The 24,396-nt window shown below is 45.4% G+C and overlaps 1 protein-coding gene across 1 annotated transcript; it reads left to right on the plus strand.

The window, feature by feature from the left end:
• The first annotated feature begins 9,001 nt into the window (after positions 1 to 9,001).
• Positions 9,002 to 12,825, plus strand: LOC149335778 (uncharacterized). The gene is made up of 2 exons (XM_089554551.1): positions 9,002 to 9,304; positions 11,473 to 12,825. Exons 1-2 carry the CDS (start codon positions 9,014 to 9,016, stop codon positions 12,643 to 12,645), a joined length of 1,464 nt encoding a protein of 487 aa, XP_089410677.1. The 5' UTR covers positions 9,002 to 9,013; the 3' UTR covers positions 12,646 to 12,825.
• The last annotated feature ends 11,571 nt before the right edge of the window (positions 12,826 to 24,396 follow it).

Below are 24,396 nucleotides of genomic sequence, written 5' to 3' on the forward strand. Positions count from 1 at the left end.
AATTCTTTATAAAGAGGACGAGACAGCACGACAGCAACAGCACGTTGGCCAAATCATTGACGTTTCCAAAGAAGAACTAAAAGGACTAGAAATAAGGAGCGAACTCCCAGAAAACAACGTTCTGCGATTCCTTGACTTGACGCTAACCTTCTTAGACAGTCATGTTTGTTGGCGGTACGGACCACGAAGCAAAAAGGGACTGCTTCCTTACACCTCAGCCCACTCCAAGATCATCAAACGGGGAATAGTGAAAGCAGCAATGAAAGCCGCATTGACAAGATCTTGCCACCATGATGTACAAGCTAGATTCGACGCCCAAATTTGTCGGCTGGAAGCAGCAGGTTACCCGACGCAGCTACTGTCCAGTGTCGCAGAAGGAGTACTGCAAGAACTTAAAGGCAGGAAAAAGACCAAGGCCACATCACAAGAAAGGAAGCCGTATGCAGTAATTCCGTACATTCATGGCTTTTCACACAACCTCAAAAAGATAGGCGAAAACGTTGGCGTAAAAGTGCTGATGTCAGCACCTAACAAGTTAATGAGCATGTGTGCCAAGGTAAACAGTGAGCGAACGGGAAGGAAGCAGTGCCAAAAGAAGCACAAGAACATGCACGTGAAATGTACTAAAAACGTCGTCTATCAAATACCACTGTCATGCGGGCACACCTACATCGGCCAAACAGGGCGCTGTTTAAATGAACGGCTGCAAGAGCATAAAAGATCTTTGAAAGGCGCCATCAGCAGTGAACTGGCAAGACATTGCCGAGAGCATGAATGTGCTCCCCAACTTGGCAACACCACAATCATATCTACCTACCCAGACCAACGGAAGAGAGAAATTGAAGAAGCCATCAACATTCGGCGACATGGTGAAGAGTGCGTCAGCATCCCTTCCATTTCACTTCGCGACAGCGAAATTAATTATCCGTGTATAAATGTATAACCTCATGCCACGTGGTTTCTTGTCTATCCCGCCTTCCCTCTTTCTCTTTTCCTTTCTTCTTTTTTTGCACGAACGAGAGGTATTTAACCAGTGAACGTGCAATAAAACTTGGTTGATAGTCAGCGTCGTGTCTCTCTCTGTCTCGTCCCCGTTAGCGCTGTTTTTATCCTCAGATACTTATGTTAGCTTTGACTCCTGATTGTCGAGAGCGTGCGCTTACCTGTTCACGTAACTGAGGCTCATTGCGCAGGGAAGGGGAACAGCTAGTTCACGCCGGCCATTAGAAAATGATCATGTAATGCCACAACTGTGGTACCTGTAGCCTCGAAACGGCCAGAAGAATGATCACAATTCCGCTCAGTTTACGGGCATAGTCCCGGGGCATGATGAAGCGGCTATGATTTTCGTCCTGCAGTAATTTTTCTGTGCTTCTGCCGTGGAACAAGAAATAAATCAGGCATATGTAAATCCTACTATGTTTGAAGCGAAGGGACTAGAGCCCTCCGTGAAATAATGAGACATATGTGATATCCATATAGAACGAATATCCTATCAAAGGAGCACCGAGGGCAAATTGAAATTACCCTTAATCAATAGAGTACCTCATTCTCAATACAAAGGGGCCACCTTCATTCAGAACAGAGCTGATATAAGCTAGAAAAGGCCTACAAGTAAACTATATGTGTCGCCATCACCGGCCGATTTCACAAGTAAACTGTCTTCGCTGATGGAGTTGTTTCGGAGTGGATTGTGAATTCTATACTTCACCCCACAATTAACTTGTAGAACTGCCGAAGGCAGAGACCTCCTGATGTCGCGAATCGGGGTGACGCGTCCCCGACGGCTGGAGGGGAACGCTTTCGCGTGCAGGTTCGAAGAAAAGAACAAATAAATCAAACAAAACAAAACGAAGCTGTGTTTATATTTTAAATGAAAGGAGCCAATAAAAGAAACGAAAACACCAAAGAAAACACACACTAGAAACGCGTACAACACTACGGATAAAAAGGAGAGAGTTCACCGGATACAAAGCGTCCCAGGTGGAGCGGGAATGCCTTACAGGTAGCACAGACGCGGGTTGTCGACTTGCGATGCGTCGCTGGCGTTGCGTTCAGGGAAGCGGTGGTAGAGAACCAGGAGATGAGGAACGGAGATGGACACGGGAGGCGCTGACGAACTCCTGTCAGTCGCCCCCAAGAACTGGGCAGCTGCAGCCGGCAAACCGTTGCCAGGCCCCGTCCACGGCGTTCCACAAACACCGTAGGCCTATGCAGCCCATCCAAGGAAGCCGTGGCAGCAAAGTGGCGATCGCAGTAGGCCTGCGTCGTTGATTCAAGGGGAGGTCCACGGCAGCACAGACCCGAAGTCTGACGGCTGTCACCTCCACGTTTGAATGGGGCTCAATGGTCTTGCGTCGATGATCCAAGGGAAGTCACTGGCGGCTCGGACCCAGCGTCCGACAGCAGCCATTACCACGCTTGAATGACCAGACTTGGGGTGCGGTGTCTACCTCAACACCTCGGTTTGCTGACACGTAGCTCTACGTAGGCTCCTCGTGCCTGCCTCGCGCACACGCGCAACGCGGGGCTGGCACGCACGGCGCTCCGCTGTCCGACGCACCACTGCTGACACGCCGCGTTCAAAAAATCCCTCGACAGTCAAGTGTGCACATCACACCTCGGCCAATCGGGAGAGCGCGTTATACGTGTTCCTCCGCTCATAGGCGCACGCGTGTCGTCTGATCGCGGTGTCCGCAGATATAGTCAGAAAAGTGTATAAATCTCAGCTGTCTAAGTACCATAAGCTTATGCGTGCTTACGTTCATTAAACGCGAGCATTTTGCGTGACGTTACGTCATTGGTCAAATTCGCATATTTAGTTCAGCGCTGAACGGAGACGCGACGATAACCTCAGCCAAGTGGCGTCATCTAGCAGTTCGAACAGGAATGATATTTGCCAACAAATCGACGCCCCTCTTTAGGACTAAAAGCGGCAGAACCATCACTCGAACTAAAGAATAAAGCAAATTTATAGCTGACGCGTTTATTATAGGCAAGACAAGACGAAGTGAAAGCTCGCCGCCCAATTTATGACCATTGAACGTACTGGAAACGGCAGTAGCAACGACGAATTCAGTCCGAAGCGAGAGGTCCTGCTTCGAAGGGCGCCGCCATTTTGGAAACGATGTTTTAGAGTCCGCAACAGGCGCGCATGATAAACTCGGAAAATAGCGTACGTAGTGCGACCGTAGTCCATGGTAGAGAGAGGATGTGGTAGATGGTCCTTGGCGATCACAAAATGAACAAGGGAGGGGGAAACCTCAGGTTGCTTGAGCCAACGTTTCGACAAGGGGACTTGTCTTCGTCTGGGCAAAGCGTTCATCATTGGCAGGGATTAAATAGGGCCTTCGCTCCGAGGAGGAAGGCCCCGGGGGTGGGGAAGGAAAGTGGTGTGAGAGGGGATGCGTGTCAGGAAGGGGAGGGAGGTGAATCTTGATTCGTTAAGCTGCAATAGTGGAAAAACTTATATCCCCAGGGTGTGTAATGAACAAAGGCTTTGAAGGGGCTGCGACGGGGGGTTGGCGCTGGGTGGACCTGAAAAACTCAGTTAAGAGGATTAGTCAGCGTGGTACAGGGAAATGAGAACAAGGCAAACAAAATAGGCTGGCACTGGAAGGAGAACGAAAGGGGGGACATTTCCAAGGAAGGACAAGGCAGGGGGGGAGGGGGGGAATGGCTCGAGTTCAGAGAAAGCCAAAAGGTGGGGGCAGAGGGGGTAACAGGAATGTCATGGTTTCCAAGAATTGATAGTAGGGGTTTAGGAGAAAAAAAAAAAGGTGAACAAAGGGAGAGGGTGAGAAGGCCGGAAATGTGGTGGAAGATATGACGTGGGAAGGGTGCAAAGAGCGATAGTATACTCAGAACTACTTGTATTTGGGTGTGTTGGTTCATAACTTTTCAGGAAGACACAGGGGCGCAACAAAAGACACGGACATAGAAGCAGACAGGGACAAGGGCTTGTCCCTGTCTACCTCCACGCCCGCGCCCCCCATCGCGCCCCTGTGTCCTCCTGAAAAGATAATATACTTATGCGAGGTTCTAGGAAATGGTCTGACCACGTGCAAGACATTTGTTAATTTAAAATGATGCTAACCCTGAAATGTACCTGAGAGATTCCAGGTTTCCTCTGGACATGTTAATCCCTGACCGTATTCATGATGAAGTTTAGCGCCAAAAACGAGGACAAAGAAGGAGTGAAGACACAACACGAGCGCTTTTTCGCAACTAAAACTTTAATGGAAGAACACATAACATATATACCCATTTCGTGAAGTAAATCAAAAAGAAGAAACATACATGATATGGTCAAGATAAACGATACATCTTAGAGGGCGATACATCTGAAGAGTGCTGAGGGTGCAAAAGGTACATAAAGGGTGCAAAAACAGGAAACTTCATGGTCACAATCACAATCACGAAGGCGAAACCAAAATACCAAAAAAACAAAAAAGGGGGGAAAGGAAAAGATATTAATTCCACGTGTGATCCAAGTATGCCAGCTCTTTTTCTGTTAAAGAAATGGACGGTGCGCTTATGCATGAATTTCCCTGTCGCGAAATATAAAAAGCCTCGGTAATTTCGCGCTGGAGGCGTTCTCTATGATGTGACAGAATTTCAGCCTGCGCATAAATTGGATTGCATTTTTTCTTGCACACTGGGCCACATTCCGGCACACAATCCGGCTTGCACTCCTTACATTCTTGGCAATGGTCAACCAAATGCGAGGACTTCGACCCAGAGAGCGATTTCTCGTGTTCTTTTAGCCGCACGTTTACACAACGCCCTGTCTGACCTATGTAGGTCTTGCCACAGGAAACAGGGAGTTCATATACCACACCCGTTTTGCACGGGATGAATCCCGAAGGATGGCATGTCTTCTTCTTAATTTTATTTTGTCCTCTCTGGTTCCCTATTGTTCTGCTTACTAGGCCGCACACTTTCTTGAGCTTGTTTGGGGCCGAGAAGATTACCTGTACGCCATAGCGCCTGGCCACGTTGGCCTGACCGTATGTTACGGCTCGATATGAAATAGCGTTTGGCGCAAGCGCACTTTATACCATGCTATCCCATATGCCCATATGCCTATTCTATACTGGAACTGCCTTCCGCAGCGTTAGAACGTTGCCTGTGCACTAATCGCAGCTTTGGTGGCGTTGAGAGGAACTACTTGGATGGAGTACAGACTACACCGCCATTCTACTGAAAAAGGTGATCACCGATTCCGTTTCGGTGTAAATGTCACTAATTTCAATTCAGGCGGGAGGGGGATAATTTTTAAATGCAATTTTATCAGCAAAAACTGCGTCGTTTGCTGCCAGACCAGCTGCAACATATCCAGAAACAGCCATATATTGGATTTTTTACTAAGAACAAAAACTGGATCGAGTAGTCCACAGTGCCTTTTAGACCACCCCATAGTTAATGCACACGCCTTTGTCAGGAAATAAAACCTTTCGATGTTTGGAGGGCACGTGCGTGATATAGAAATTTTCATTAAAAATGCCGTTCTCCGCTTCATTAATATCCATTTGCGCACTGTGTATTCTCTGCCACGGCATATTTTCGCCTTGGTAGCAGTATTTGAGTGCCATAACGTAGAATGGTGTTACCGCAAGCTCGAACGTTTACTCGCCGTCCAAAGGCATTCCTTTGCAGCTGGGTCTCAGCCGTAAATGATGTGGGAGTACCAGTAGCGAGCGTTATTCACAAATAGAGTGCGCTGTATTTGGTCCAGGCGGGCATTGGGGTGCACTCACGAAGGCGCAAGGCAGAGCGGGCTTGTATGCATTAAACACTTATCACCCCACAAAAAGAAGGCGGAAAGTAAGGTAGCTGTTCTCCTTGCTCAAAATTGGCCTACGGAGGTATAATATTGTGATGTGTGCTATTTGTAATTTCTTTGGAGGAGAAATTCTAGAGGCCCGTGTGCTGTGCGATGTCAGTGCACGTTAAAGAAACCCAGGTGGTCGAAATTTCCGGAGCCCTTCACTACGGCGTCTCTCATAGCCTTAGTCGCTTTGGGACGTTAAACCCCATAAACCAAAACCAACCAACCAAACCAACCATTTGTGATTTTCCACTTAACGTCATCCTCAACCAGCAGGGAGCCGTTTGACGGCAAAGAGGAAGAGGCTCGGTGGGAATCGCTCGTGAATAGCAACCTTTGACCCCCGATTCCTGGCCGATCCCCCAGTGTGGGTGTGTGCCATCTTTTCGAAGGCTAACAACAACAACAACGACGACTGTCTCTGGCGCCTGCTCTCCTGTGGTCCTTGTCCTCCAGTGTCCCCACGACCCTCGTCGTTTGGACGACCCGTGACAATATGAGCGAATAGGGACCAGCACGCAATGCGCAGGAAAAATAAAACAGAAAAGCGACGACTGGACCTGACGCCGCGTGTTTTATACAGGTTTAGTACTATCCAAAAACGCTCCAGCATGGCGCAGCGTAGACGATGCCATCGTATTTAAGCTAGAGTCAAAACTCGATATAACGAAAAGGTTTACAGCCAAATAATGGATTGAACGGAATGATGATGTTTACTCTCGGAAGCTCTCATAGAAACGCCATGTATATTTTAAGAAGCAAAATATACCTACAACGGGATATAATAAACCTCAAGCGAACCTAATTCGCCATTTCGTACTGAGTATATTAGTATATTTACAGTATACAACTCGAGAACACAGCAGCAAATGCCCTTGAAACGAGGCACTCCAGCCAATGGCATCGAACGATTGTCATGACAATGCCGTTAATCCTCTAGTTTGTCATCGGTGGTAGCCGGCAGATGCATCCCTGAAATGGAATTAACCGCGACGCCACGAAAATCAGTCTACGCCATTGGATGCAGGGCCTCCTTAGAAGGGCCTTTGAGGCTGCGGTCTTGGGTTTTCTGACAATACGGCTCTTTGTTTTTCGGTTCAATTTTTTTTTTGAATTTAGGGGATAAGAATCGGGTGCTACTCCTCGGGCACAGATCGGGCTATTCAAAGAAAATTTCCAATCTTCTACAACTCTCGGTAACAAACAAGAAATTTTTAATGGCTTCGTCTGCGGTGTGAAATCCGAAATCGCTACCTCATGCATCCGAAAATGCACGCCGAAATCACTGCCGCATGCATCTAAATCCACTTTCCAAATCCACTTTATTTCCAACCTACAAGTCGGGGGTCCCCCAGGCAAAACGCTTCCGCAGACAGCTTGATTGTGCCTTGGGGGCCTACAGGCAGCATAACGCAGTGGACCTCAGAGCACAATAAAAATGAATAACAACATTAATCTTGCACCTAGAGCAAATGCAGCGATTACACTTCCTAAAGAATTATACACACAGCAGATATCGAAATGAATATGAACACGAAGCTTATACAAACAGCAAATGCAGTGTTTACACTTCCTGGAGAGTTATACAATAATAATGCAAAATAATATATTTGATTTAAATACGTTAAAAAAATAGACGCTGGCACATTATGATGCAAACAAAAGTTAATCGATTAAAACCTATAAGCTGTCCGTCGGTCGAGTAGTGGTGTCAGTTCTTATTTGTCCGTGTCATTAATTTACATCACAGTAATATTCATTGCCTCATCAGAAAATTTGTTAATTCGAGTCTAAATGTGTTAAGCGGGGCAGTAAAATCAATGTATGTTTTAAGTTTGTTATAAAGTGATGGTATGCGGTAGTCAAGAGTGGACCAGCCATAACTTGTTCGTGTACGCGGCACTGGGTTTAGTTCTCTACGTAAGCTGTAAGCATGCAAGGGACGGTGTGTATCATTTGGGAGGTTATGTTTATGCATATACGGAGACAGTTTGTAGTCATATAATTCTTTAAGCATATCCTTTCTCAGCAGCCCGTATCGGCTTCTATGCCTGCAAAACAGAGCCGAATATTATGAATGATATTATTCCTCGAATATCTGTTACCTAAAAAAAATAACCTGAATGTTTTAAAAACTTAAGCAATTCAAGAATTCCGTACACATCTCCGCGCTAAGGAATTTCAGCTTTGCGTCAAAAATAAAATTATGCCCAATAATTAGTTATTTCATCATTTGGACCTGTTTCCGCAAAAAAAAAAAATTAGCTCCAGGGATCTTTAGTATCACATCCACCGCGTGAGTTCAGAAAAGTGACAGCACCAGACAGGACTTGAAAGGCGTGGCGTGGAACTGGCCACCTCCATCTCTATTTTTGGTTCAGAAAATGCATTTTTATTTGCAGACACGAAATGAGCCTGCCAATCTTTCCGAAAGGAATTGCAAACGTGGTAGCCAGCATCATTACCTCCCTGAGAACAGCGACACAGGCTCAAGAAACATTCTTCACAGCCGAGTACACAGACGTAGGCACCGTGCCACAAGTGTTTATGACCCAATAGAACTCAACAAAAAGCCCTTCAGCCAACGGAATCAACCAATTGTCATGACGTTGCTGTTATTTCCTTACCCCGTGGGTAATTCTTACGCCTGTCAGCCCTCTGTAATGTTGCGCTACCAGGTGGAAGAGAATTAGCCACGATGACATGAAAACCGGCCGTCGCCATTAGCGCAGGATCTCTTTTGAGGAGAATTTCACTCTTCGTTATTTAGTTGTAGCGCACTATAATGCTAATATATTGCGTTGGAAGAGAAAATTATAACGGCCGCTGACCAAAATTAAAAAAAATTAAAATGGCTATAATTTTCACAGATTAGTGACAGCGTGACACTGTGACTCAACAGCTGCGTAAGAGTGTCGCCAGCGACGGTGCAGAGAGGCCTAACAACCGCAAACGATAACGACCAAATTGCTTATCTTATCTATCCATAAGGCGGTAAATGCGGCCTATAGCACTAAGATACAAAAAAGGGATACATTTCGTGTTGCGATAGCTACCTGTGCGGCTGCCCCCCCCCCTTCCCCCCTCCCCCGTTCCTCGGAGAGGTGACATCCAAGGTGAGGCTATGATAAGCCGCAGCCATCATTTTGCGTCCGTGGACTAGTTGGGGCTCAGAGCACCGCCATGCCAGACCCACAACCTAGGAGGGTTCACCGGTTCCTGGGCCACGTCTCAGGCGTGAACTGGCGACCGACGCGGTTGACCGAAGACGTGCCCACCAGCCGAATCTGCGGCTTGTGCAAGATGATTCCGAAAAAAACAGTCCAGCTTCCTTGTTCGCACTTCCTCTGCGAGTCCTGTCACACAGCCAGGGCCAAAGATGGCGGCGGGATTTGTCCCCTGGACCGGGAGGCCTTCCACGATGATGAGTGCACCTGGAATCCGTTTCCCGATCGGAAAGCGCATGCCTTAAAGGTGAGTCCGCAGAGCTCTAGTTGATGGAGGTTTAACGTCCCAAAGCGACTCAGGGTACCAGGGACGCCGTAGTGAAGGACTCCGGAATAATTTCGACCGCCTGGGGTTCTTTAACGTGCACTGAAATCGCACAGTACACGGGCCTCAAGCCTTTCGCCTCCTTCAAAATTCCATCACTACGGCCGGGGTCGACCCGCGTCTTTCGGGTTAGCAGCCGAACGCTATAGCGACTGAGCCACCGCGGCGGTACCCAGAGCTCCGTTTGACCTCTTCACACTAGTGCGATGGTGCGGGATAGTAGATGATCCACGACGAACAATTGCGCTCAGACACACAAACACAAGTTGGCCCATGAGCGTTATTTAGAACTGGAAAAAGTGGTCATTTGGGAATCCGCTCTCGTGTGCCAACTTGTGTTTAGTATGTTGGAAAAAAGTGAAGTGAACGCCTGTAGTGTACTGGTACACTTGACTTGCGCACTTTTGGACTTCCGAACATAGAGGTAACACATCCGTCGTAGCATAGAAGCTTGTTGTAAAGATTTTTTTTTTCATTGGGTGCGTACTTGCAGACATCAGTCAGCAGCTTCTACAGCCTGATTACATTTGCTCGGTTGTATCGCGATTGAGTTTCACATAAGTGTCTTCATCTTAAAAATGCGCAGACATCTTCGCGACATAATCAGACCCGTCTAGAATAACGGTGGCGTTGTATATGTCGGTGGGGAGGATTAAGCTTCCGTTGTTGCTCTGGAACTTTTTGATACCTTGCTTTTCTGGAAGCGATAGGGATCCTGACTCGCCCTCGAAACTTTTCCCAGGGCTCCGATAGCATGCAAGCGTGCCACGACTCCAATTCTGGGCTCTACATGCCGAACAGCCCGTTCCACAGTAACGACCATTCTTCCATAGTGTAGGGCGCCAGCGATAATGAACTTCAGTCCACGACTGAGCAGGGAATGTTCAGCCTAATTTATGTTTTTGAAGCATGTTTGCTATTTCTGCAATGTTCGCTCTTCGCCAGACGGTATTACGTCAAACCTTTGATTAGAGTGGCTTTCTCTCGCGCTATACCTCACGTATTACAAAGGTGAAGGGAAGGGGAGGGAGCACTCTATCGTCGCATCTGATCGCCCAGCGTGAAACAAGCACTCATCAACAGCAAAGTTCAGCCCAGCAGACTATTCACCTCACTAATACTGCAACATAGAGTGGCATGACTTGAGGGCGGATATACAGGTAGAGCGCATTTTACACACATAAACGCTTCCATTACATCCCCTCATTTTTCTTGTCTCCTTCTTCTTCCCGGAGTCTTCGGCTTCATTCGAAATCTTCCGATCACCAAAGGCTTAGAGGAGTAAGTGCTTTTATTCTCGGCATTCCCGTACTGGCCTCTAAAAAATTTCCCCTCCTTGTATTCCTCATGTGCCACAATCTTGACGAGATCGTTCTGCTGTCAGTTTGTCAGGGTGCGATTTAACTTCCTGAATCAATCAATTTGCTGTTGTTGTTGTTCTTGTTTGCCTCATAAAATGGCACATACGCACAAGGAGTAGGATTCACCAGGGTGGAAATTTGGGCAAGTTGGTACTGATCCATAACATAAGAGTCGCGCAAAACCAGGACGACTGACAAAAGGGGAGAGAACACACACCCACAACACAGGAGCACTAGGAGGATTGGCCGTAACCGGGTGGCAACTACCTGTATTGCAGACTGCATGCGTCAAACATGGGACACTACTATGTCGCCCATCATAACCCTCTTTCTTGTTCTCTTCCCCTTGCCCATTGCAGGGTAGCAGGACAGATATTCGTCTTTCCAGCCGAAGTCTCTGGCCTTCAGTTTAATAAACTTATTTTTGTCACAACCAACTTGGGTGTGACACCTTAGTCAGGAAACCATGAAGAGAAACGCGAGTGGGTTTGTGCTACCACCTGAATTCATCACGTGGTATCTGTCAGTGCTTCAGGACGATCGTCACATTTGCGTGCTCCTTGGCGCCTTGTAGCTCTGTGACCAAAGGTCGAAAACTGAAGAGTGTTCGTTTCATCACGCGTAAACTATGAGCGTTGATATCCCTTTCAGTATTTCGTCCCACATAGGTTGGTTTAGGTAAATGAAGCTTCCGCTGGTAATAATATTTTCTTTTTTTTATTTTTCAAGGCCCACTGCTGGAATGAAACTAATGGCTGCGAGTTCGTGGGCACCATGGATGTTGTGCTGCGGCACTACGAGACTGAATGCACCTTCCACGCAGTCGAATGTCCACGGTGCGGCGATGGAGTTCTACACAGCGACCTTGCAGCACACTTCGCGGCTGGATGCAGTAGCAGTACCACCTTATCCGCAACAGAGCAGCCACCTTCGCAAGACAACCCGCTTACTTTTCAAGACCTGAGAGAAGCTGTAGAGGAATTGAAGGCCCTCATGAGAGACCCGTGCTACGATCAGCTACTTTCTCTCCAGAGCCAAATAAATCAGCTCATGAAACAGTCTGACAGCGATGCCACGCGCTTGCAGGAGACAGTTCGTTTGCTGGCTGAGTCTGCCGATACCTTAAAAGGTCAAGCGTCGCTTATCGCAGGCAACATGTCTTCGATAATTGAGCAGGTCCATCAGTCTTCGGGGGATTCAGAAGAAAACGGAGGTGGCGTTCCTGAAGTTGCAGCTTTGGCATCGTCCCAGTCTTGGCGCACAGAGAAGATGCTTATTCTTCGGAAGCTAGAAAGGCTCGCTAAGTCTTCGCTAAGTGCCCTGCAACAGTCAGGACAGAGCGTTCAGCCGTTCATAGACCCAGTCACTATTGTTAGGAACAAATGCACACGGCTTGTTATGTTCGGTGGCGTAGAGGCCGCTGGACCTGAACCTCTTTCGTCAGTAGAGGGGTTGGTGGCCCGAGAATATCGGCTTCAACTGAAAAATGCAGGTGAGGCTTTGAAGGTAACGAGCGGTGATTACAAGAGGTGGGCAGATATAGTTATATGGCACCGGAGAGACACGTATCTCGAACTTGTGGTCGAAAGTAACTTTGAAGTTCTGTCCCTGGACTTCCGGTGCTTCGGGCTCCTCGAAACTTCTCATCTGATGTCGACTCGATGCAACGTGGTGGTTCTAAACAACGACCCTGCGAAGAATCGTGTCATGGGAAAATTTCCTGCAGCGTTTTCACCAGAACGAAACTCTTGTGACTGCGCATTTATGACGGAAACTGAGCCTCTCAGGGACAAGGGATTCCTCCAAGATGGCCAACTGAGGTTCAGTCTGTTCATACAAGATGAAACGGCTGAAGAGTTCCGGATGCGAACGACTTGTCGTCGGAGAATGCAACGTGATTGAGAATACCTGGGAGATGACTGAAAGGTTAGCTAGGTCACAGGAAGAATGGCATTTCTGGAATATACTTCTCTTGAATAGAGGAACGGGTGAATGACACAAATTGAGAGAGGGTTCATTGCGGTGGCGATGACACAAGACTACGAGCTACAGGAAGGGGGGCTTCGGTTCTGAGTGTTTGTATCGAAAAAGAGGCCTGTCATGAGAAACGAGAATTCACTATAATAAATAAAAACTGTTTAATGTGCGTGTTCTGAATGTCCTACATTCGCAGTTCTCTTGTTGTCTAGGTTCTGACGACTAAAAATTTAGAGTACACTCTTTCGTATAAGGTTAATGATAGCAAGGACTTAACTTCAAACGCAGAAGGCGTCGCTGTGCAATGATTGCGGAGAATGCATTCCCCATAGGTGAGACTCGAAGGCTATTTTCCTTGGTGCGTAGAGCTGCTTGCATATCGAGACAAGCTTCAGCCGTCAGCGTACGGTATGAGCAGGGCCCAACCGTTGTGGGCGTAAATAGAAAAGGGGTTATGCGACCTTGTTTGTGCGTAGCTAATTAAATTTATTTTTTATGGTCAATTTGTTTGCTTATTTGTTAGTGAAATAGAAAAATAAAATACAGAGTGTGGCTGGCAAATAAGTTTCCGGGTACTGTGAAATACCATTTAACGACATACACCCTGACAGACTTCTTCGTAATGTGTCTAAATTAGCGTGGTTTGCGCAAAAATAAAAACACAAATTTAAAAAGAGCATGCAAAAGCCTACACCTCACTCAGCTCTATAGTCTTCATTAGTGCATATATCGATTACTGATTTGGCGTACTAGTACGTGTTAGGGTGAGTTGTCATGCAAGATAGCGTTCTAAACGCAGCATAGCGTATCTTTCACGTACCCACAAGAACACACAAACAATATTACTACACGTGGTAATAGCAGTCGCTTATATGCACTCCCTATTTTCGTTCGCCTCTTTTTTAGAGAAATAAAGATATGTATGTATGTATGTATGTATGTATGTATGTATGTATGTATGTATGCATGTATGTATGCATGTATGTATGTATGTATGTATGTATGTATGCATGCATGCATACATGTATGTATGTATGTATGTATGTATGTATGTATGTATGTATGTATGTATGTATGTATGTATGTATGTATGTATGTATGTATGTATGTATGTATGCATGTATGTATGTATGCATGCATGCATGCATGCATGTATGTATGTATGTATGTATGTATGTATGTATGTATGTATGCATGCATGCATGTATGTATGTATGTTTGTATGTATGTATGTATGTATGTATGTATGTATGTATGTATGTATGTATGTATGTATGTATGTATGTATGTGTGTGTGTATGTATGTGTGTGTGTGTATGTATGTATGTATGTATGTATGTATGTATGTATGTATGTATGTATGTATGTATGTATGTATGTATGTATGTATGTATGTATGTATGTATGTATGTATGTATGTATGTATGTATGTATGTATGCATGTATGTATGTATGTGCGCGTGTGTGCGTGCGTGCGTGTGTGTATGTATGTATGTATGTAAAAAGCCAATCCTACAAAGGACCAAGGTGACACTAGTCAGTTCCAATATTGGGCCAATTACCGGTGCTGCTGGGACATATAATTAATGAGCCCAGTCACGGTATCGTTTTGAATCAATACTTAGTACATTACGTAATAAAATACTCCCTTATCTTCGCGAACCCATGCCAATGAGAGTGGCGCAGTTTTCGCGTCTTGAAGAGAAACGTAAAAACTTTAAAATTTGGTACAGACACGCAACCGCCTACATCCTCTGAACCTCTTTCCCAAGCAACAGAAGAATAGCGTAAGTAGTTTTGAACGACGTACCTTCAAGTCCTTCATTTTCCTAGTTGGAATGTCTTTCCACCGGCATTCGTCTCTTTGGAGCGCTTCTTCGTCGAAAGGGCAGGTCCCTCCATGATTTTGGAGGACGCTCCCATGGCACGACTCACACAACTTGTGCTGACAGGGCTACAGTACCGTCCTTCAGAGAAGCGCTCGACGCAGCCGGCAAGTGAGGTGGTGTGACATATCCTCTACGAACCCCGTCGGTCGCTGGTTGCGTGCCGTCCGCATACTTTACAAAGCACCCTATTTGAGTCACATGAACGACATGTACAAGCAGCTTAATTAACATTGTTAGCGTAGAATCTATTCATAACTACAGACTATCTAAGGAATATAGATTAGAAGGAGCTAAAAATATTAATGCATTAAAATTGCTGGCCGGTTTGGAAAAACACACTCCTGCCTACCCAACGCGCAAGCCCGAACAATGGTATGTGCGCAAATGCCGTACTGGTTATGCAAATCAAATGTTGAAATTCAGACTGCCGACAATGTTAAATGATTTCCCGAAGGATGAAGATACAAATATACAATCTATTTCATTGAAAAACCTACGAATGAAATTTATATAGAACTAGAATGTCAACATGGTTTTCTCATTGTTCAGAGCCGTTTTTTTTAGCATTTACTTTTGCATTCATATTTATACCTGATGTTTTTCAACCATCTTAGACGGAAGTCTAAATTTGTGCACACTTCTATATGTTATGTGAACAATTTCATTACCTTTGTGTCTTATTTATTGATGTATGCATATCTTGGACTGGTGTTGGTTTCACTGTCGCTTAGTAGATTGCTTTACGCTCTTTCTCTTCTGCAGCAGTAGCTGCAGATTGTTTCTTCAAAATACGCATGTAGAATTTGTTTTCTTTCCTTTTTTTCCCATGTGCTGCCTCTGTTTTCTGTCTTGGGTTAAGGGTCTAGTCGAGCCTTCATCCGGCTTTTTGTCTGCACCCCAAACATCCTTGAGATGTTGAATAAAGATTGTATTGTATTGTATTTTAATGCCGCTGAAGAAGCCTCGCAGTCGGAATAGAGCGCCTTTCCCTGCGTCCGGCATGTTACTATTGGGAATGCTAATGGCGGCGACGACAGCCTATTTATGACGGCTAATCTTTGAAATAGTGAAAACTATAGCTCATACCTTTATTATTTTTATCAATATGCTTCAGAATTATAGTCAGGTTTCTTTTCAGTTAATTATTATTTTGCATAAAAGAGCACCCAGCCCATTTGTAGATACGACAAGCGCCTTTCTAAGTGGCAGTAGGAACACCTGGAGGTGCGCAAGATTTACCTTTTCCTATAGCCTATTCTGTCAGCTGAATCCTACTCAGGGAAGCCAAATGCTTTCTTTTAACGCTTGCTGAGGCTTAGTGCGGAGAAGTGAGATTATTTCTTTCTTTTTTGCCTTATGCCACAAATTGAAACTTTAAAACTAGGTACGAGAACCCACAAATACACACGAAGACACCCCTTAAACTCAATCCACTTTTCAGTATTTTGACGGTAAATCAACTGCCATTTTTTTTTTTGCATTCACAGTAGTCGCAACCGGGTTTTCTGCTGTGCTATGGCTTTAAACCGTGTAAGGTGATGTGTGTGGAGCAGCACCTCAAGCGAAACAGATAATCGGACCAATATTAGGAATGCTGCTGGCCCGAAAGACGCGGGTTCGATCCCGGCCGCGGCGGCTGAATTTCGATGGAGGCGAAATTCTAGAGGCCCGTGTACTGTACGATGTCAGTGCACGTTAAAGCTCCCCAGGTGGTCGAAATTTCCGGAGCCCTTCACTACGGCGTCCCTCATAGCCTGAGCTGCTTCGGGACGTTAAACCCCATTAAACCAATAAACCAAATCAATATTAGGAAGGGACGGTTTTACTCTGGTTCTTTATAGGACTGGATTTTGCTAATACATTTCTAATATTGACCCTATTAGCTTTGCTGATGGGGACGTCACTGAGGCAGGCGGAACGCCTGTGTTTTCACGTAGCACTTCAATTCAGACTATATCATCTCCACGCCGCTAATCAGCTCCCGGCCACAGTACACGATATACAGATGGGGACACAATAGCCGGAACCGTTGGAAGATCTTCTTCTACGGGCCACGAGATAACTTTTCGATAAGCCGCCCATTCTCGCGCGTATGTTGGACATATCAGGAGGGAAAAAAACTGGCGCCATGATTACTCGTGCCTGGCTTTCTCTCGTTCTTTATTTTGTTCCCTCTATCGTTGCCTCACTCGTTTGCCGCCATCATACGCAACAATTCTGGACAAAGGCATTTTTGATCGGGAAAAAAGTTTGCCAGCGCAATTTTTTCATATATTGCAAGATTTCACTATAACGATCAATATACCCGGAGATCTCCCGTCGTCAAGATTGCATTTTTTTTTGCAATTAATGATTTTGCTTTCGTCAGAAGTGTTCCGCATTAGATTTCTATTGCATCCTTAACTACTCGATACGAGCGATGAAAACACTGTAAAACAAAGAGTAGGCTAATTTACTTATTTATTTATGATTTGTTTATTGAATACTCTAAGTGCCCAAAAAGAATGGACGACTATATCGGAAGAATGGACCATTGCCTTCAATTTTTCTGTAACAGTACCTTACAGTTTTTCAATATTCAAAACTTTTATCCAAGGATGTTGCATACGTTTTTGTTCGTCACTGCGAACCCGGTCTTATTCCAACGTTACAAAAAAAAAAGAATGAAAAAAAAAAATCCTTACCGCACGTGTATGGCGCGTCTGCGCGTCACAATAGCCGGCTGGAAAAACGCCAAGAATGAAGTGCCCCGTGATAGCTTCGCATTACTAGGAATTCGTGACAGCGTCCAGCCAGTGCCGCTAAGCCGAGCGGCCCTACTATGATCAGCGCTGCAGCCATTCGGCCATTCTAGTTTTTACGCCAGGGGCAATTTCAGCACGTTATTATTGAATGTTGACAGCCATGTGTCACGTGACAGAAGCTAAGGGAACTTGAAAAGATTGCCCCGAATTCCTGATAATGGCTTCTATGGCAACCAGATAACTAAAGCATGATTTTCTTTCTGCCGGCGAAGTTTCACCGCTCGGCCTATAGACGATGTTGCGATCACTTCCTCTTTCGTTACCGGCGGGATGCTCAATCCCTCTACGCCCCTGGCTCCGTCATAAGTGTTCCAATATTTCGACTACGGTATATATCTGTCGATAACTGATCACCTACATTAACTGTCTTGTTCATGTTTATAATGACATTGCCCTCCTTGTCTCTTAGATACTATTTTTGCTCATGGCTAGCTTCAGCTTGAACATTTAAATCATCCGTTCTTAAGATCACGTTCGATTCCCGTGATATGCTTCCTTCTGTCAATTACCTTACGCTTATAGTTTAGTGTTTACCGCTGTGGCGGCTTTTCTTTTTTTTTTTTTGAATGGAAACTTTAGTGCGAGAACGGGTGTTATACACAAACGCTTTGGACCGATAGCTACAAACCTAGTGGCCGGTGCAATACAAAAATTACTTGCAGTTCAGCCACAGAGCGCGCAGGACTAAAGAGTTAATCATGATATGCACAATAGTGCAGGTTACATAAAACACGCAGCAAAAAAACAAGAATATGAAGGAAGTTTGCAAGAAGAATACAAAGAATACCAAGAATACACAAAAATAAGAAAAGAATACACAGAAAACAAAGAAAAAACATACCAAAACCAAGCATCAAGAAAAATGAGGCGTCAAGAATTCACAAAAGAAGAGTTTCAGGCAATCTGTTCCATATTTTTGCTCCATTGAACTCTATCCGGCGTTCACCATATACATTGCTACATTTTGGAAGGTTTTAGAGGCTTTCATTTTCGAAACTTTAATTCGAGGCTTTCATTCTTTCATTGTTCTTAATCAGATCTTTCGTCTCGTGACCTAGCTAACCACTACCTTGTCTCGTTATCCAACGCCTGCCTTTATCGGGCACTCCGTAGTGATATCTGTCAGGTTATCAGCAACTGCTTTAACAGTAAGGTCTTCGTCCTCGGTTAAAGTAGAGTATCTGTTCTGCAGCGAGATTCTAAACTCAGGTTATTTCACTTCCACTACTAATGCTACAAGTTTCGTCAGTTCCCTATTGAAATCTAGACTGCTTCGAGACCTCAACATCCTACGGTCATTACATTCACCGTGCCGGGCTTCTTTACACGCACAATGCCAGTCTGTGCGCACAGTGGGACGTCTACTTCACTTTTAGTCTCGCCATTCTTGCTCTTCCACATGCACTCTCGATCCGCCCGTTTGAGTGGAAAGGTATGAATTATCTCTAAGTTATTTCTTTCGGCGAACTATGCTGATAACTTACCTCTTCCATTTCTATAGTTGGATGCAGTTCAAGAATGAAGGAGTATATTCTCCTCACAGGAGCCCCTTCAGCCAGTGGCGGCGACCGATTCTCCCCCCGATCTCCTTGGACTTGCTATAGCGCGAAATTGCAGGGGATGGCAGATGAAAGGCGAGTAACCACGCCTCCATCGGATTAAGCAATGCCAGGTTGTTTCCAAAGGCGGTCTATCTGGAGCAAGACATTCGAACACCATCCAGTGCGTCGCAGGAACGCATTGCTTGTCATGTTCAACCACACAGTTTCTTTCTGTGTGCAATACATTTGCATCACTCATCGCCACGTACTTACAGGTTAATCCAAAAAGAAAAGAAGCGCTGTATTGCTTACTGCACTGCGCTGCATCAGCAAAAGAAAGGTTGTGGCGAGCCACGGGCTCGCAAGAGTGAGATAGCTTGTTATAAGGCACCCATCAATTTTACAAGCTATGGCTAACTCTGCTGAAATCTCAGGTTGCCAAGTATCTTCGGCAAACGCAGGCTGTCATGAGGCTTTCTTTCTGTCCAACAATCGTAACAATGTTTTTGCTTCATCGGTGAATATTCTTATATGCAACAACGCAATAAAAGGGATGAACGCGCAGCTGTAAGAATGCTTTGCTTTCCCTTCACCAGGTTTGATTTTGCACACCTTGTTGACTCGTTGAGAGGTGATCACATACGCACTTCCATGCTTATAAGTACAGCAGGCAATACCAGTATGAGACCAAGGCAGTAATGAAGTATGATTTCCACGATTCGGGTGGCGCAGTTGGACTGAGTCAGCAGTATAAAAGACCTATCGACGACAGTGTGAAGAAGCACTATCTCTGCTGGCAAGAAGGACTCTCTTTTTTCTGTTTGATGTAACATACGCGCCGTGCAGTGCTTGCTCTAGCTCTAGATTACGAGAGCGATATCTCTTTGATGTTGGAATAGCCACCTATGCCGAGATGTCCACATAAGGAGCTTACACTTGGCCAGGCTGATAAGTCATAGCCCTCATTTCGTGCCGGTGTAGTTTTTATTGCGAAAATATACCACCGCATTACTGTATTCTTTTATTGTATTTTAGGTATTGTTCCAAAAGTTAACTGGTCTTGTATTTAGCCGCAGTGGTGAAGTTATTTAACTCGACGGCGTACAGTGGCGGCCATCCCTCTGGGGATGTGGCAGTATCCGTGGTATCGCTCCTCTACCGGTCCGACACTGCCGGCTGCATCGATTATTGGTGAAAAAATCTACTCGACCACTGTTGGGCTACATGCATTCGATAGGTCTCGGATGTCGCTCATAGTCTTTGCATGAAATGTCTCTGATTGGTGGTGTCGGTTTCTCTGTTGTTTGGGAAGCCGTGTATGACTGAAACAAAGGTTTCTTAACGCCAAAGGTACCGTACAGCCGCGCCCCAATTCGACACGAGCATAGAGCGTGGTTAAGCGCAAAAATAATATTAGGAAAAAAAAATAGCTGAAATTTAGCTCTGGTTAAGCCGGGCAAGTTGCGTAAGCAGCGTGGAGCCTGGTGGAGCGCGGCCGAAACGGTTGCTATGGCAACGGCGCTCCATCTGTTTGACCTCGCTGCGGCTGAAGGTCAACCGTAGCCACCGCCGGAAGCTACGCGACGACTCGAAACCTGGCGCAGTATTGTTTTTTTTTTTTTTGCTTTCTATCTTTTCATATTTTAATTTGTTTTAATTTAATTTTTTATTTCTGTTTGTTTTAATTTTCTTATTTGCTATTTTTGTTCCTTTTCTTACATTAATTTTTTTATTTTCTTATTGCCGTTTTTTTATTCCTTTTATTCTATTTATGGCGGACAACCGGCCCGCCATGAAGGCTCAGTGTTTGAGCATGAATAAAGGCTCATCTAGTGAATATATGGGTCTCATAAATAGAATAAAAGAAATAAAAAAAGTTGGTTGCCCGTTTCTTCTTTTTTGCGTGATTATTCCCATCCGATCATTAGAGCATTCTTGGAGGTTAACTTCATGACTCTACTTCCGAACTTAGTAGTTTCTTCCAATTTTAATGAACGCCCTCGTTTACTAGGCTTTATACAGGAAGTTTATGCCTCCGTGCGTTTTTTGACAATTCGGCTTCAAAATGAGTACTTATATTCTGTGTCGCGCAGAAATCTGCATAGGCATTTGATATCGACGCTCTTCCCGCCGCCACTGTATCGTTCTGTCTACTTTGGTCTCATGGGTCATGATGTTTTAAAGCGAGTGCGTACAATACCAATTTCTCCTTGCACCAAAACATTTTTTTATAAATTACACACCGAAACTCTACCTGTCAACACGTGGCTCGACAGGAAAAACATTTGTGTGTCTTCTGTAAACTGCCGCTTGTTCAATGTGCCTGAAAAAATTGAAAATTGTAGACTGCAAAGACGCGATTTTGTTTTGGGATGTGTTGCAGAGGACGCTACAGAAATATTTTCTCCTAAATTCCTACAGTGTGCGCTACCTTGTTGTTTACCGACCTAACTCGAAGCCCTATGATATGATTCTTCTGATTGGACTTCATAGCCTTTGGAAAACGCGTATGCAACACCGCAACGTTGAACCTGTTGTTTCGCCCAGAATTCATTTTAGCTGAATGTTGCTGCAGGTAAAGGACATTTACAAAGAATTTGACTTTTTGCCGGATTGGTTTCTTCTCCTGATGCGCTGTATATCCTTACCGGCCTTCTAGTTCTAATTTGTTTACTATGATGCAAACAAGGAAGGGAAATGAGGGGCTCGTTGTAAATATGACAGAAGCCAACAGCCACAGAAACCAAGGGGCACAGGGGATTTTTTTTTAATTATTTATTTATTTTGTGCTGTTGTTCGATTTAGAATATTACTGAATATGTTATCGCTTAAAGGTAATTGATTAGAAAAGCAGAAGAAAAAACAACCATATGCCGCCGGTGGGATCCGAACCCACGACCTCCGAATTACGCGTCCGGTGCTCTACCTCTGAGGTACGGCGACGGCTGTCAAACCTTCTGCTTTTTAGGGGTATTTATGTTTACAAGTAACCTAACCTTGAGAGTGTTCATCAGCGCCACCCACGTTCATAAGCGGCGGACGTAGAACGTCCTGATTTACCGCAGGTGTGACGTAGAACGTCATCGAACGGAGAGGGTGGAAGCTGTGTGAGCACCCTCTTATGCTTCCTATGGCATCAAGGCTGCCAGAATCGAGGCCCTCGCTAAGCAATTAAGCAAACAAGGAAGGGAAATGAGGGGCTCGTTGTAAATATGACAGAAGCCAACAGCCTACGTAGACCCCTACCTAGGTTCTCTGTAAATAGATTTTTTTCGTGTGTATGTACACACACACACACACACACACACACACACACACACACACACACACACACACACACACACACACACACACACACACACACACACACACACACACACACACACACACACACACACACACACACACACACACACACACACACACACGCACGCACGCACGCACGCACACACACACATACACACACACGCACACATGTATGTACAAAACCATGTAAATAAATACCAGAAAAAAAGTCTACGTGGCGGAGTGGTAGCGTCTCCGCCTCAATTGCCAAAGGCCCTGGTTCGATTCCCAGCCTCGACACACTTTTTTTAAGTAGTAGCGGTCCTGCCGCCTGGTGGAGTGCGGCCGAAACGGTTGCTATGGCAACGGCGCTCCATCTGTTTGACGTCGCTGCGGCTAGAGGTCAACCGTGGCCACCGCCGGGAGCTACGCGACGGCTCGAAACCTGCCGCAGTATTGCTTACGGAATAAAATAGGAAATAGGAGAAAAGTGCCACATATCTCTGAGGCTGACAAATGTGCCTAAAGATTACGTGTTTGATGGATATTGAAGTCTATCAGTTTTGTTTTGAAACAACTAGTGCACTTTTATCACACGAGGAAGACGGGGAAAAGACAGCCTGAATGTTGGAAGTCAAAGAAAACCTGCAGTTGGCGGCGCAACAGGCGGCCATTTGAGTTTCGGTATGTTTTGGGATGCTTCGCAGCTATGCCATCTGCGTGCCCTCATGGTTTCGTTATGCTCCTCTATTTACAATGGCGGCACAGCAGAGGACCTTCAAGTGCCTCTCTAAGTGCTACTCGGACAGAGTTCGTGCAACGGCACGCAACTGCGACCAGGAAAAAGAGCAGCGTATAATCAATCTTCAACGCTCCTCCACGTTAGCAAACGCACCGCTCTCGGCGTGTTCACTTCGTCAACGTACCAAGACGCTGGGCTGCGTAACCAGCTCTACGAGGACTATTATTACAGAATTTAAATACACCCGCTCGTACTAGTCGCCACACATAAGTCGAGACGGTGGCTCCGTGGTGACAGCGACGCTGCCGACTCCTCGGCGCTAGGACTTTCTTGCAAGATCCGCCGTCTCAGCACTCAAAAGCATCCAACTCTGTGTGGGGTTGAGGTCGCTGAATGCAGGCCGCAGTTCTATGCGAGAACTTTGTCAGAATCGGGAACCGGATCCATCGTAACGTTGGTACAAGCGTAAAAGAAACAACGACGGCTGATAGATGCCTTCAACCTCCGGACGGCAGTAGTTTTCTTTTCGGCTGCTGCTAGTCGAGAGCCCAGCGCTCACCGGCAGCAATCACAGAGTCCTCATTTCCGTTTCCGCCGCTTCAGGACACTCTTGTCCGATTTCGTCAACAGAGAGTCCTGAGTTTTAATCGTAGCGGCGGGAAAAAGTTTTTTCAAGTTTCGAATTCAAATCTCCCAGCAATAAATGCACCTTTCGCTGCCGGACGAGAGCCATCAAAGCCGCAAAATGACAAACTATTAGACTTTACTAACAAAAAATCTTGATAGCGTTGTCGTCAGTGTGCCTTTCAGAATGAAGGGGTATTTGCTCGAAAAACACTTCATTTATACTGTACACAGTGTCTCAGAAACGCGCGACAAGGTAAATAAAATTAGCATTACTCCCAAGATTATATAAATGCACTCAGCAATGCAAACACTTGTGACGGAACAGCGCAAAACACCAGGACAAGAGACAAGCGCTGTCTTACAACTGGTTTTTATTTCGAAGAAACACTGCTTCTTATACCTTCTTCCCCCTAAAAAAAAAACACAACAAATGCGTCACAACCATATTGTTCAAGCGTCCAAAAAAAAACATAAGATAAATAATCACAGAGATTTATAATCACATTTTTAACATTTCAAATTCTTTCTTAGTCAAAGCAACAGACGGCGTGCTGACACAATCGTCGCGCAGACTCGCTATCGAAGCTGCCTCGATTATTTCCCTGACTAACTGGTCTTTGTGATTAGCCAAAGCTTTGCATTTCTGGAAAACAGGTGCGCAACTTGTTGAAGGGCAATCTCTGCAATGAATTCCCAGGTTCCGGCAAGCTTGCTCGAAATTAGTTTTGTGTTCTAGTAGCCTTTCGTTCATGCACCTACCAGTCTGCCCTATGTATTGTTTACCACAT

The sequence above is a fragment of the Amblyomma mixtum genome, chromosome 7 (assembly GCF_055824585.1).
Source record: "Amblyomma mixtum isolate Tamu chromosome 7, ASM5582458v1, whole genome shotgun sequence".
Taxonomy (NCBI): domain Eukaryota; kingdom Metazoa; phylum Arthropoda; class Arachnida; order Ixodida; family Ixodidae; genus Amblyomma; species Amblyomma mixtum.